This window comes from Lytechinus variegatus, chromosome 7, assembly GCF_018143015.1.
Source record: "Lytechinus variegatus isolate NC3 chromosome 7, Lvar_3.0, whole genome shotgun sequence".
In the NCBI taxonomy this organism is placed as follows: Eukaryota; Metazoa; Echinodermata; class Echinoidea; order Temnopleuroida; family Toxopneustidae; genus Lytechinus; species Lytechinus variegatus.
The window spans coordinates 2,410,523-2,426,139 of NC_054746.1; the positions used below are offsets into that span (position 1 = coordinate 2,410,523).

Below are 15,617 nucleotides of genomic sequence, written 5' to 3' on the forward strand. Positions count from 1 at the left end.
GTCCATATATTTCCTAAGTTACAATGACACTTAAAAAAACTTAACCTTATAGTTGATACGATTTCAATGTTGATGCTGCAGCCGCCACCATCTGTAAAACGGCACCTATGGTCTCGCTCTGCTATGCAGGTGAGACAATTATTACATTATGCCACATACAGTATGCAGCATATTTGATGTTAACAAGGCAAGATTTTATACACTTTAAAAAAAATCTTGATAGTGATATGCACTTATTGGATCACTTCGAGCATAATTTCTTAATTAACAAATATTTCAAGAAAAACAATTAATAAATCATTATATGAGCAATGTTGTTTTCCATGAATAATTTACCACTTATCTGTATATTAACATCCAGATCAATGTCATTTATGTGTGTACATCATTTCTATTTCTAAGCATTCTGCTTTAAAAACCAATTCAAGTAAACCATCTGAAAATTTATGATAATTATGCAATTATTTATCTATCTCTATGTTGCGCAGAAATATCAGCTTGATGGTGGGGATCGATACAATATTCAGCACCTACGTGCATAATAATAATCTACTCTTCAAAGATCTCATTTTTTCAAGCAAGGATAAAAACAAATCCTGTTTTGCATACTGTAAATGAGGTAGAATAACCTAATTAAGGTGAACACTGTCATGAATGTACACCTAATTCTGACCATGATTAAGATTAATAGGAGATTAGCAGAGATTAGGAGGTAGGAAGAGATTAGCAGTATCCTGATCATAATGTAACCAGTCATTCTTTCAGTACACTGAATTAGGTTTACAACTGGGAATGGGAAATCTTGAACAATAGGTGATAATTGGGTGACAATCAATGGGGAAAAGCCATTATCTACTTTGGAGAGGAGAGAGGTGAGAAAAGATTTAAAAAACATTGGGTCAAATGACTGTATTTTCAGTTTGAAGAACGAGAGGCTTCACGATTTTGTGTTTGAGCATGCTGTCCTGAGGTGCAATGATATCAGATTAGGTAAAATTTACATATTTGAAAAATCTGCAAAATTAAAAAAAAAAATCAAGAATTCACTGCCTTTTAAAAAAAGGTCTTTTTTATTTATTTTTTTTAATTTTGCACATTTTTCAAATATGTATTAGAGTTGTCTGCAGCTGAACATAGTTTATTGCATGTGTTTTGTTATCAAATACAATCATATACTGAACTGAATTGTCATATCAAATAATTACGGCTCAATACAGCAAGTACAGTACAGCATACTATTGTCCAAAAAAAGACAAAAAATAGATTTCAAGATGATATCATGAAAAGTAAGTGACAGACGTACTATTGAAAATATTGAAAAATATATTTTTCTTGTTTCTGTAACATTTCACAAATAAACACAGATTCCAGATGCATATGAAAGCTGAAACATTATGCTGAAAAAACCTTGAAAAATCCTGAAATGAAAAGCTGTCCAGGCTTGAAATCAGGCAAAGCAAAATGACTTGTATCTCTGAATATAGATAAATAAGTTTATTTTTGTATTAATTTCTAATTCTTTTTTGCCCTTACACTCTATAAAAAAGCTTTATTTGTGAATGGTGTACACATCAACGTTATCAAAAAATAATGCTAGGGTTCTTTTACAGGAATCAGCAATGAATGCATTTGAACATATAAATATCGTTGGCGGTCATCCGAACTGTCGTATAACACACACGACGGTTAAAACCCATTTTAGAGAAAATCGACTTCAAAATTTACTATATTTTTCACACTTAGTTCTCCAGCCTTACAACATATTCATGAATTGCTAGAAAACACATGGAAAGACCAAGACAATAGCTTGAGAATGGTATCTTTATTTTTACACAAAACCAAGGATCATAGAAAATATAACAAATGAGCTCCGTGCTTGTAATTTCGGTTCGAGCATTTTAGATTTCCCCTGTACAAAAATGCAACAACCCTGACCGCGATTTCAATGTGCGCAGTCAGTCAAAACGTTGTATAGCTTTTCACATGCAAAGTCAATGCAGTGCAGATAGCCGATACGACAGTTTGGTTGACCGCGCGCATTGAAATCGCCGTCAGTCAAAACGCTGTATCGCTCTGCTACAGCACACGTTTCCAATGGGTTTTGCGCATTTTATTAAAACTTGTATGGCATCGCTGTGAAAATCCCCTCATATCTCAGAAACTAAAATAAATTGCTGCCTAGAAATTCAGTTATGAATAGAATTGGACTTGTACATTCATTTTCTGCAAAAATCTCAAAATCAATTTTTTTGTAAACCAAAAATGACTGATACGATGGTTCGGATGAACGATATGACATGAAAATGTGGATTGGGTAAGCATATGATCTTCAATAATTACAACCAAACTCTCATTTTATGACTGCCTGGAGATAGTTCCACAATGGATGGTGGTAAATAAAACAGCTTTAGAGTTCACCTGTCTAGACGATACACCAGGTCTGTAAAGACCAAAGGATTTGTTTCCTCTGAATAATCCCCCAAATGTTTATAAATGGTGCCCATCTTGAAAGACCACCTGCTCATAAAGACGCTATTCTGGTATCTCTCCGGCAGTCTTTATATACAGATTTCACTCTACCTCAAATCCTAAAGGCTGGGCTTCCAGCGGCAGTCATGGGCATAGTCATTCACACAATTGAAACTAAGCAGTGCAGAAATCATGATGTGAACAGGGCAAAACTCTTGGTCCATCTGCTTGCACTCGTCCTGCCCTGTACATCGCCATGCAGTCCAACAGTAACGTTCACACTGATATCACATAGGATAAAAAAATCTCTTTGGTGTGAATGGGGTCAGTGGTCTCCCTTAGCAGCCAATTTGTCAAACATTCCTTTGTATCTTGTCCTTTCGTCCTCTGCCTGTTTTAGCATGGCTTTATCACACAGCTGCAGGTATTTCTTGATGTTGGATTCTACAAAGTAAGATAAAAAGATAAAAAATAAATAAATCATTATACATTATAGAAACATTTTAGATATCATAGTGGTGCTAAAAAGTCAGTGAACCCCACCAGAAAATGAACATATTTAAAGTGTTCAAGTTCTGCCATGTGTTAGATATTTAATAAATTCATTTATTTAAAAATCTTTACTGTATACAGGATATTGTTCTGATAATATATACACTGTTTTTCAACATGGTCCTGTTGACATAGTAAATAACTAACAGTATACAGAAAAAATGCATTAAAAAATTGAATTGAGATATACATGTAGTAGATATAAATAAACTGAGTGACATAGGTATTGACAAACATAGCTATATCAAAAAACAAAAGATACATGTGCACTGGGTGATGAATACTATATTGAAAGTTGAAAACATAAACCAGCATAGAAAATTATAGAACGGAGAGTGGAGAGAGTGTTACGAGGAGTGTGTTTTCTTATATTTCCTTTTTAAAGTATCAATTGAAGTTGCATTCTGGAGTTCTGAATCTAAACTATTCCATACATTTCCTCTTGCAGATCTTTAGCTATTCTTGAAAAACTCAATGTTCGGTTTAGGTATAACAACGTTAAGCGAATTGGCAAATTTTGTTTTCATTTGATGCCGATCAAAAAACCATGTCAATAAAATTACACAAACATACAGGAGCATATATCCATGGACACAGTTATACATAATACATGCAAGGAAATAATTCTGTATTTTTTTCTAAAACCTGCCATTTCAATCGCTTTATTATGTCAATACCATTAGTATTTATTCTTTGCTACTATTCTTGCTGCTCTCTTTTATAACCTTAACAAAATTTTCCTATTACTGACAGAACAGTTCTCCCATACTGAACAAGAGCAATCCAGTATGGGTTGGATGGACAATTATAAATTTTATTGAGAACATTCGTATTAGTGAAATTACTGACCTTTTTAAAAGAAAATAACTTAAAAGCTCTACTTAGGTTCTTTACTTTCAAATTCCATGTAAGATTCTCATCAATTTCAATTCCAAGATACAAGTTAAATATATTTAACTTGTTTTATAATCTTATTATCCAGATATATGTTTAATTCTTGAGAAGTATGTGTTTTGTTTTAATAACATAGTATATGTTTTGTCAACATTAACTTTTAATTTATTTCTCTTCTACCACTTATGTTTTCAAGATTAGCCTGTAAGTTAGACGTAATGACTTTGGTACTTTTATCAGAAATATAAACAACATCATCTGCATATATATTGCATGAACATGATAATAAACATTCACCTAAGTCATTAATGAAGCCAGGTGATAAAATATTACATTCAATATCATTTCTCTGGGCTTGCCAAACATTGCAGTGTTGTTTTCTCCATTCAACACTCAGCATGAAGGAGTGCATTTTCTGGTGGGTTCACTAACTTTTTAGCACCACTGTATACCCAAGCAAATGAAATAAAAAACATTCAACACTTTGACACAAATGAGGTGATTTATGATTGGTGTGAAGCAGACTATTGCCTCACCATCGTTATTATTTCATTAGCAAAGTACAGAGACAATATCAATTTTAATTTCTTATGAACTGCATGGAACTACTAAGTGATAATTACACCAATTATACAATACTTTCTGGGTCAAACTTCAAGTGTCAATAACTTGGTATAAAAACTATAAACTGACAGGGAATCAGCTTTGGTGAAAAAAGCGAGCTGGTGCACCATCCTGCAGTACCATGAATTACAATAGGTTGCTGTTTTATTTATGATTCATGTTTTTCATTCTCTAGCTTTACTGAGAACTCCACTGGTTGCCTGCACGTCAGAAAATTTCATTCAGTATATAAATCATTAATCGGTCAAGCCCCACATTACATGACAGAATAATTACTCAAACTTAAAACCCAATCGCACAGTCGAAGCCTGTGAAGTTCCACAGATAAACTATTGTTTCAGATCCCATTTCACAAAACAAAAGTCACACTTGGTGATCATGCATTTGCACATGCTGCCCCCAAAGTATGGAATAGCCTGCCAATTGCTATAAGAAGCTCTTATCCTTGGCTCTCTTCAAATCAAAATTAAAAACCTATGTCTTTAGTTAAGAAAATATGCGTAGACATAAGTAAAAAGAGCTCTGAACAAGCGCAGCTGAATATATCCATATAAAAGATGTGCTATACAAATTAATGATAATTATTATTAATTTACAAAATAGACTGAACAAACCCATACACACAAACAAAGTCAAGTTAAATATCAATATACCCGACAAATTTGAGATGACTGTGACATGAACATAATTCTCAGAAAACATAACACCTAATCCAACTGCGTTATCCATTCTCTTTCTAAATGGCAGCAGAGGAAGCACTGTAGTCCATGGGGAGCCAATTTACACCTATTTTGGTTTTGGGTGTTTTCTCATTGAGTTCAGGCTACAGTCACACTGGTGCAAACTGACTCCAGATTGATCAAATCTATAACATTATTTCCAATGGCATACCATCTGTCGGTTTGGAGCTGGTGCAGTCAGGTGTGACTGAAGCATGATACCAGGCTGGCAAGACAGTAATGCCACAGTCACATTAACAACAACGGCTCCAGACCAACCAAATCTATTATGTTATTTCCAATGGCATACCATTGGTCGGTTTAGGGTCAGTTTCTTCTGTGTGACTGTTGCCTAAGTGGGTGTGGAAGGAATCAAACTAAGCAGAACTTCTGACTCTAGCTCTAATTGAGGATGGGGGAAATGGTCAGAAAAAAAACCTCACGAACTTGCTGTGGTGGAAATTTAGAGAAATGAGGAAACCACAAACAATGCACAAAGTCCTTCCTATCCTTACATGTAGACGTTTAAACATGATTTTTTTTTCTTGTAATTAAAGAAAAATGCCAGCATGCTTTGTCATGGTGTTCCTACATTTCTCTGAAATCATCATCATAGAAATATATCTGGAACAAAGGAAATAAATGCATGTTGTCAATGCACATAATGCGAAGCAGTGAGAAATTAGTAAAAATATCCCACATATATTTTGTTTGAATAAAAAAACCCAGATTAATTGCCAGTCATTGAGACATATCTATTTCTCCTCTTGTTATCTCCTGTCTTCCGACCTCTTTTCCTTCCTTCCTTCAAAGTGAATAGATATTTTATCATTTTCCATTCACAAATAAAATTTCCTGAAATAGAATACAAACAGTGGCTGTGGTGTGGACTATCAATATAAAGGATATTGGTGGTAATAAATGACCTTTGGATGCACAAAATGGTATTAGTTTATCAGGTGATAGGCCTACACAATAAAAATGAAACATGAGATTGCCAGTATTCGGATTATCATTCATAATCATCAATTCATCCTCGTCATTATCATCATCATCATCATCAAAATTGATCATCATCATTATCATCTTCATCATCATCATCATCATCATCATCACCAGCATCATAATCATCGTCATTTCCACCACCACTACATACATTATATGTATGTAGTTTGCAACATTCTGATGTATTTTGTCTTTTACATTTTCATTCAATTATTTATATGGTTATTAATATCTTCATTACAATTATCATTTTAGAACTTTTTCATACAAGAACTGGTACAAGAATTTTACAAGAATGGAATGACAGAACCAAAAAAAAGGTTTATATTAAATGTCAGTGTTCTTTTTGTGCTCTCAATATACATGAAAGTTCTTTGTGGGAGGGAGAAAAATTCTCTTATCATCAATTAGATATACAAATTTGGTACTTAAACACACCAGAAAACTCTGCATGGAGTCTACAAACGCAAGAGCAAGATTCAAACAAAGCCACAAGCCTCGAATGCAACAAAAAAAATTCTCTCTAAAAAATATGATTATCGCTGCTCCCCTGCCTGGCATGCGGTCACCCTTGTAAAAATATGGACATAACACTAGGTCATTGACACAAACATATAAATGCTTTTTATGGCAGATTTGTAGCAAACTGCTAAATCACTCACAGCCCAGTTCTTATGATGATTTTCACAGGGGGTATTGACGAAAATTCTCAATGAAGGGCTGTTGGCCTCATTAAGTTAATTTAAAAATGCGTGGAATTCTATTTTAATGGAGGAGAATGCAGGCTTTGTTAAAACGAGCAAGTCAGTCTAGAATGGCTAGAAGGACAAATAATACTGAAAACCTGGCAAGTTGTAATACTAATAGGTACAAATTTTACAAAGAAGGGATAGCTATAACTAAAATCAGGCCTAATATGGACATTTTTATTGCCGTTTATCTCTAATAAACTTTTGTCATAAACACATATATAACAAAATTAAGGACTTTGAAAAAAATTGTATTATGAATACAGTCCTATGAAAATTCTGGGAACTTCCGTTGGTCTGATCTGCTGTAAGACCTATTCAGTTGTGTGCCTTAATGAATAAGTCTACAATTTTGGTCAAGGATACAAGCAGATCAATAATGCCATGAAGCCTTTAAAACAGATTTGGTATTTATAACATTTCTGTAACCCAAATGCCTTCACAGGCTAAGTAAATGATAAGCTGTTAAATATCAGTCTGTTTAATATAAGGACATTAAAGGAGGAATTAACTTTAAAACGGTTAGATAAAAGCTAAGGATTTCGAAATATTGATATTCAAATTATTAACTAACGCAATAATTCTTCAATGTTTACAGCAGCCTATTATAACTTGTCTTATAGCAAAAGAAATGTAGGCTTTATTGCTTACATGTATTTCTTTAGAAAAAAAGAAACATCCAGAAATTAGCACAGGAATCATCGCTGGTTATTAAAAATAAGAATAAACTTTCATCGTAAAAGTTGTATTTTAGAAATATCATAATGGAATTTCTTCTTTTTTTTCTGAAGTTTCCTAATTCCTGTTCTAATTCTTGGCAAAAAAGGTTGCCAATTACACCCTATGTCATTACTCAATAATTTACCCTTTTGTACTAGGATTTAACAGCCAAGTGATTATATCTAATCCACTATTTCTATAATTGTATTTCATAGCACAATCTTTTTATGCTAAGATGTTTCAAAGGGAAATATTGACAGTGAGAGAATGACAAAAAACAAAAAACGAAAAATGAGAAAGCAAAAATTTCTTTCCAATTTTCAAGGATAAACTCTGCATGATTTCAAAAGGTGGTTTCAAACCGCCTCGATCACAAGAATCCCCGTTAAATTACAAGAACTTTATTAGGCTAAAAAATACCCATTAATCATTCCTGCATTCACACCGCCCCGAAACATACCCTTCGGGATAAGTTCCAGAAGTTACGAGCATGCGCAGTATGGTCTGACAAGCAGGCAAGTGATTAAAAATCACTAGCCCAGCAGCCACCCACAGCTCCCGCGCCCAACGACACGCTGGGCTAAAAGTTCCCGTAAATTGCTTTCACATCGCCAAAATACCTGCGACCTTGGAAAAATCCCAGCGAAAGTTCTTGTAATTTCGCCAAGTACCTACTATTTAGCGGGTATTTTCTTTCGGGGAAATTACCCGTAGTTTGCTTTCACATTACCAAAATACCTGGTATTTTCTGATCGGGGTAAATTTCCCGATCAGAGAATACCTGGAACTGACGAACTTCGAGGCGGTCTGAAACCACCTTCTGAGTTCTTTCATCTAAGTCTATTGGGGTATCTAGATCATTGATCTTGTTTTGGCATCTGTCACTCCTGTTAGATCTTGTATAGATAGTACATGGATAAATAGGATTGCAATGAACATTTACACCTTCAGGAATACTTCTATTGAAGGTCAATCAGGTTGGGATCGGATGAGACTACTTTCAGATTTTCACATTCAAATACAACATACTACACTATCAACAAAAGAACCAAAAATGCATAAATTAACAATTAATGCCATACAATATATGGAATTCATTGCCAATATGCTCAGAATTAGATATAGGGCCTACAATCAAATAAACTGGGCTATATAATCCATATTTCAGGCCTAGATATATATATATACATATATATGTATATATATATATAGTTTAATTGTGCAATATATTTTTATTTTTTTTAAATGCATCTTCAATCATAGGGCTATAGGTCTAGGCTAACAGCAGACCGTTTCATTCTGAGCATACAGGTAATAGGCACTACATATACATTTTGGAGAAGAAAATATGCATGAAGAAGAAAAAAAAACCTAGAACAAATATTTCATTTTATCAACTTTCTCCTACACATTTTTTTTCATACAGTGAGGACTGTCGGTGTGATTGGGGTGTGTGGGCGGCTCTTTGTGTAAACTGATTTTCCAAACACAGAAAAAATACTCCAAAACCATAATTGATGGGCATGAACTTGTGCTGAACCCCACCGAACCTCACAGCCACCCCCCTGTGACTGTGCGAGACACACCATGAGGTGCTTAGGAACCCGGTATGATGGACCCTTCTAAAGGGGCGATCTTCGCACCCCTGTGTTGACTCCGCCATTCTTCTCCACATTTCTTTTGAATTGCTTTTCTTTGGCTGTTTATGGGAAGAAGTTTTGGTTTGGTTGGGTGTGGGATCAAAAGGTCATGTTAGCTGTATGAAAAGCTGTACGAAATGACATCTCTCTTTTTTATAAAATTAATGACATTGCATCAGACAGGTTTTAGCCAATATACACATATTTATATGTTTTTATTTTTCAATTTGGGCTGAAGGGTTCTTTAAAGGTAAAGTCCATCCCAGAAACAGTTGCTTTGAATCAAGAGAGAAATATCAAACAAGCATAATGCTGAAAATTTCATCAAAATCGGATGTAAAATAAGAAAGTTAAAGCATTTTAGAGTTTTGCTTATTTTCCACAAAATAGTTATATGCAAAACACAGTGATATGCAAATGAGAGAGTCGATGATGTCCCTCACTATTTCTTTTTTTTTTAATTACTGGTACACAATGTTTTAATTTTTACAGATTTGGCCATGAGGACCAACTTGACTGAACCATGAAATAATAAAGCAATGGCATTTCCACACATACGTTCAAGGGAAAAGAAAACTCTGTTTCTTGTGGAGAATGAGGAAAAATTAGAATATTTCATATTTTATGTAATAACATACAAAAGAATTAGTGAGTGACATCATCGCTCCCCTCATTTGCATACTGACCAGCATGTGCACATTGCAGTTAAGCAAAACTTTAAAATGTCATAACTTTCTTCTTTTACTTCTGATTTTGATTGAATTTCCAGTGTTATGCTTGTCGGATTTTCTCTTTATATTCACATTAACTTTTTGTTGGTTTGTCCTTTGAATAAACAACTGTAAATTGCCATGCCATCCTCTCTCCATTCTCTATCAACAAAAGTAATGTAAACAAACACAACTGCAAACAGTCACATTCAGATTACTTGTAGCTTAGGCTACACCAATACTAGCCATATTAAATATAATGACCATCTGCCCTGCCGAGCTTTGTGGCCCAGTGGATTAGTCTTTTGACTTTGAAACAGAGGGTCGTGGGTTCGAATCCCAGCCACGGCGTAATTTCCTTCAGCAAGAAATTTATCCACATTGTGCTGCACTCAACCCAGGTGAGATGAATGGGTAACCGGCAGGATTAATTCCTTGAATGCATGAGCGCTGAAAGGCAGCTCAAGCTAAAGCCGGAGTAATAATAATAATATTGCGCCTCGGAATAGAATGTTTCTAGATAGATGGCGCTATATAAATGCCTATTATTATTATTACTATTAAAGACGCTGTTTCCTTTGAATGTATGTGTTGAAGAATCTACATTAAGTAGACCATTTATAGATCTGCGCAAACAACTTTTCTTGTCTCCCTTCAGTAGTCATGATGCTTATCTGTTGATTTCACTTTCATTTTCCAAAGGTGTATTTCCCTTGGGACAAAATAAGGTACATATATATAATGTTATTAGGTTAAAATCAGTAGTCATTTTCAGTGATTCCGTTCTTTGTGGAGTAAAATGGAATAGTCATAATCTTGTATCTACTATACAATACACAAGAAAAAGTGGCATTATAAAAACAGACATAACTGTTACCCTCAAATAGTGAAAAACATGAAAATTCTGCAGTCAAAATGGGATTGCAAAATTATACACCAGAAGGTGCAATGAATTTGGTATGATGTTTTTTCCATCCAATTTTGATGAAATTTTTTAGAGATTTGCTTTAAGATTAATCATCCAACCTGGAATACCCTTTGCCTCCAAATTGGAAGGTAGGTTTATTCATGAGAGCTCCTTGTGCTGTTTCATAGTGTTACGGTCACATACCTGACCTGTGTTTGACCTGATATGTCATATAGTTAGGCAGATGTAACATTTTGACCACTTCATAATAAATAGGGTCTCTATTTCCACTGACCAGAGGAAATGGTCCGATACATAAATTTGTCTGGGAAATGACAGGCCCAAGGTACATGAATGCCTTACATTGTATGTGATGATAAACACATGTTTCCAGGGGTGGTCCAGTTTCAGACCATCACCAGGGTATATAGTGGGGTAACATTCATTGGAAGGGAGAGTTTTTTCTTCGACAGTTTGACCTTATTAAAATGAACCCAATGAACCTGTACATACGCCTGCAGTCTACATTTGTATGAGTTTGTAGCAGACTTAACACTGGTGGCAGCGGTAAAACTCTTTCATGATGCCGGGTTCTAAATCGAGGAGGCGACAGAAGTTGGAGGATGAGGTCGAGTTCGACTCTCTTTGTGAGGAGGAGTCGAAGCAGGCAGGTGGACGGGTATCGTTGGGAAGCGTCCCCCTCCCTCGACAGACGGCTTTCTCAGGTGACAGCTCATGGGAGACTTTTATCCGCCTGTTCATGAACTTGGCAGTCGCCTGCTCCTGGTCAGAGGAGGAGAAGAGGCTTCGTCTTCTATCATCAGTGACAGGGGAGGCAGCGGACTATCTCTTCCGGACGCAGCCAGAAGATGTTTTTAGTTCGTTTCATCTCCTTAAAGAGGCCCTGGCAACGCGGTTTGCAGAAAGGACTAAGCCAAATTCTTTCTTGTCAATGCTGGAGACAAGGAAGCTCCTTCCTGGTGAATCCCTGTCTGTCTACGTGGCTGACTTGAGGCGGTTTGTTCTTCGCGGCTACCCGACTGCCAACGAAGCTACAAGGGAACAAATTGCTTTGCGGCAATTCATCCGTGGTTTGCAGGACCAGCAGTTGGCTCTGACTATTGGAATGAGGGAGCCGGCAAACCTCAGTGAGGCGCAGGACCTGGTAGAGAGGTATCGCTCTGTCACTGACGAACATCGGCCTGATCACCATGATCACAAAGTCCGCATGGTGGCCCCTTCTCCTAATTCTGCTATTGAGAATAAATTGGCAGAACTTGAAGCGAAAATGGATGCAAGTATTGAAGAGAAGATCAATGGGCTCGCAGAGAAGATTGCGGAGAGACTGAGCCTGAATGGTTTTAGCGGCCGTGGTCGGGGACGAGGAGGACGTGCCTACCAAGACACCCGTACATGTTTTAACTGTGGTGAAAGGGGACATCTTAGGCGCTACTGCCCCCACCCCCAGGGAGCCTCTCCGAATGTGTCCTATGGAAATCAGGGAAACTAAATGAGACCGGCTCATCCGGCCAGATACCGGTCTCTCATCCAGCTAAAGAAATCATTGACATCAAAGTGACACATAGCAAGACGAATGGGTTATCAGCACATATACAAGCAGCAGTGAATGGCGTTCAGGCAAGCTTATTGATTGACACTGGAGCTGCGGTAACTATAGTTTCTGAATCAATATTTGATAAGATGTGTGGTGATAATAAACCTGTTCTTCGCAAACCGACAAATGACATTGTTCTCAAAACGGCAGATGACAGCTTACTAGATGTTAGGGGAATATCAACCGTTCATATTGAAATCGCGAACTCAATTTTGACATGGGATGTTTTTGTGGCGCCAATCCACGATGATGTGCTAATCGGATTTGATTTCTTGTATCACTTTGACTGTGTATTTGAAGCGAGGAGGGGGATCAAGATTAGTAATATTTGGATCGATTGCGCAATAACAGGTGATACAACGATAGGACATGTTACTCTCCAATCTTCAATAACTGTACCTGCAAATTGTGAAATATTGGCAGCAGGGTGTGTCGACAATTCTGTAATTTTACATCAAGACCAGGATATCCTCATTGAACCGGTGTCAACCGGGTTACGGGAGGAGGCAGTCCTGATTGGCGCTACATTATGCAATTCTGAACAGATCAAATCCGGGCTGCCGATACGCATTATGAACACCTCTGCCGAGGATGTTATTTTGCGTAAAGGACAAACCGTGGGAATAGCGACCGAGATCATTACTACGCAGCAAATTGACGAGTTCGAGAATGACTCTAAATCAATAATCAACCGAATATCTCGAGTAAATGTGAAAGACCGAAATGATGTTGAGAACATAACACGTGATAATGTTGACAAATTACATCCCAGTCTCAATGAACTATATGAGAAAAGCAGTGAAGGAATGAGTGATAGAGAGAGAAACATACTTCATGGGTTATTACATAAACATTCGGACACATTTGCGAAATCATCAAATGATTTGGGTCGCACCTCTGTGCTGCAGCACGAAATTAAAACTGGACAAGCCAAACCTGTTCGTCAGCCAGCTCGGAGGCCCCCTCGGGCATTTGACGATGAGGAGGAACGCATTATAGGTGAACAACTAAAAGCAGGAATCATCCGTCCCTCATCATCCCCCTGGGCATCGCCTCTTGTATATGTAAAAAAGAAGGATGGGACAACTCGCCCCTGTGTTGATTATAGAAAGCTGAACGCTGTAACGGAATTCGACAGTTTCCCCTTACCCCGTATCGATGACTGTTTAGATTGTTTAAGTGGATGTAAATATTTCTCTACTTTGGATTTGCAGTCAGGATACTGGCAAGTAGAGGTTAAGGAAGGGGACAAGCACAAAACTGCTTTTCGGACGCGATCGGGACTCTACGAGTATAATGTTATGCCTTTCGGACTTTCTAACGCCCCAAGTACATTCGAGCGGTGTATGGAACTAGTACTCAAAGGACTTCAATGGAAAACGCTGCTTATCTACTTAGATGATGTGATAATTTTCAGCCCTACGTTTGAAGATCACATTTCTCGACTCGATGAAGTTTTCCAACGCTTGAGTAAGGCCGGGCTCAAGCTGAAGCCAAGCAAGTGTGCTTTATTTCAATCTGAAGTATTGTACCTCGGACACATCGTCACACCAACTGGTGTGAAAGCCAACCCAGACAAGATAGCAGCAGTGGCGGAGTGGTCGTCACCTAAAAATGTGAAAGAGGTTAGGTCCTTTTTAGGGCTGTGCTCTTACTACCGTAGGTTCATCAGGGATTTTGCTAGAATTGCACGGCCGCTTAATTACTTGCTTGAGTCTGGAGTGCCATTTGAATGGTCCGATTTATGTGAAAGTGCTTTTTCAGAGCTTAAAAAGGCACTCACAAGTGACAATGTTATGGCATACCCCCTAAATGAAGGAACCTTCATACTGGATACCGATGCATCTGATTTTGGTATTGGAGCATCGCTTTCGCAGATGCAGTGGGATCCTTCGCAGAAACGTTTCCAAGAGCGGCCAATAGTCTTCGCAAGTAAATCGCTAACGAAGTCACAGCGACGCTATTGTGTAACTCGCAGGGAACTTCTCGCTGTCGTGACATTTGTAAATCAGTTTCGACATTATCTACTTGGACGTGAATTTGTGGTGAGAACCGATCATAGTGCTCTTAGATGGATAATGTCCTTTCGAGAGCCATCCAATCAAATGGCTAGATGGTTGGAAATCTTATCACAATTCAACTTTAAGATAGAGCATCGTGCAGGTCGCAGTCATGCAAATGCCGATGCTCTATCTCGTGTACCATGCAACCCAGAAATGTGTGAGTGCTATGATGGAAGGGATATGTTGACTTCTCTTCCATGTAATGGTTGTAAGCACTGTAGGAAACAACATGCAGCCTGGTCTGATTTCATGGAGCTTGATGATGTGATGCCGTTAACGATAAAGAAAGGTAGCGCTAATAGTGTAAATGAGCGAGTGCGTCGCTGCAGTGCGCGTCATTTTGGAGAAGGCGCGAAAAGAAGTGCAGGATCGGCAACGGTGCAAATTAGAGGTGCCAAAATCAAGCAGAAATCAGAGCCAGAGAGCCTGCAGTATGTTTCATTTATTGGGTGGGTATTTAGGTATGTAATGATAATGATACAGATGATTATAAGTGTAATGTATTCAGGACATAACCTTCTGCGTAATGTAATCTGTCCACCATCGTTTACAACCTATGTAAGGCCAGTAACCACTAGAAAACAAGCCAGGAAAAGAGGAGATTCTGTTAATTGTGACTCTAACAGACTTTTAAATATGCCCTGCGGACGTGAAACTTCCGCCAATGCCAGGAGTAATTCTGGGCCGCATATTTTCAATGACATTGGAGTTACTGCTAATAATGTTTCTTCTCTTCAAAGGCAAGACAAAGATATCAGTGTTATATTACACTGGTTTACAGAGTCAGCAGTAAGACCGGGTAGAGAACAAGTTCATGATAAGAGCCCTGTAGTTAGGCATCTATGGTTGCTATGGAAACAACTTGAAGTTATCGATGGTGTACTATTTAAGAAATGGGATGAAGGGTCATCTCGCGAACGGTTAACATTGGTTGTACCAAAGTCCTTAAT

The 15,617-nt window shown here is 37.3% G+C and overlaps 1 protein-coding gene across 4 annotated transcripts in view; it reads right to left on the reverse strand.

The window, feature by feature from the left end:
- LOC121418207 (tetratricopeptide repeat protein 9C-like) overlaps positions 1-15,617 on the reverse strand; it is a 26,772-nt gene continuing 11,155 nt past the window's right edge. For all 4 annotated transcript variants that reach the window (XM_041611938.1, XM_041611940.1, XM_041611942.1 and 1 more), the window contains exon 4: positions 1-2,913. In XM_041611938.1, the coding sequence (XP_041467872.1) occupies positions 2,795-2,913 (119 nt within the window). In that variant the 3' untranslated portion in view covers positions 1-2,794. The remainder of the gene's footprint in view (positions 2,914-15,617) is intronic.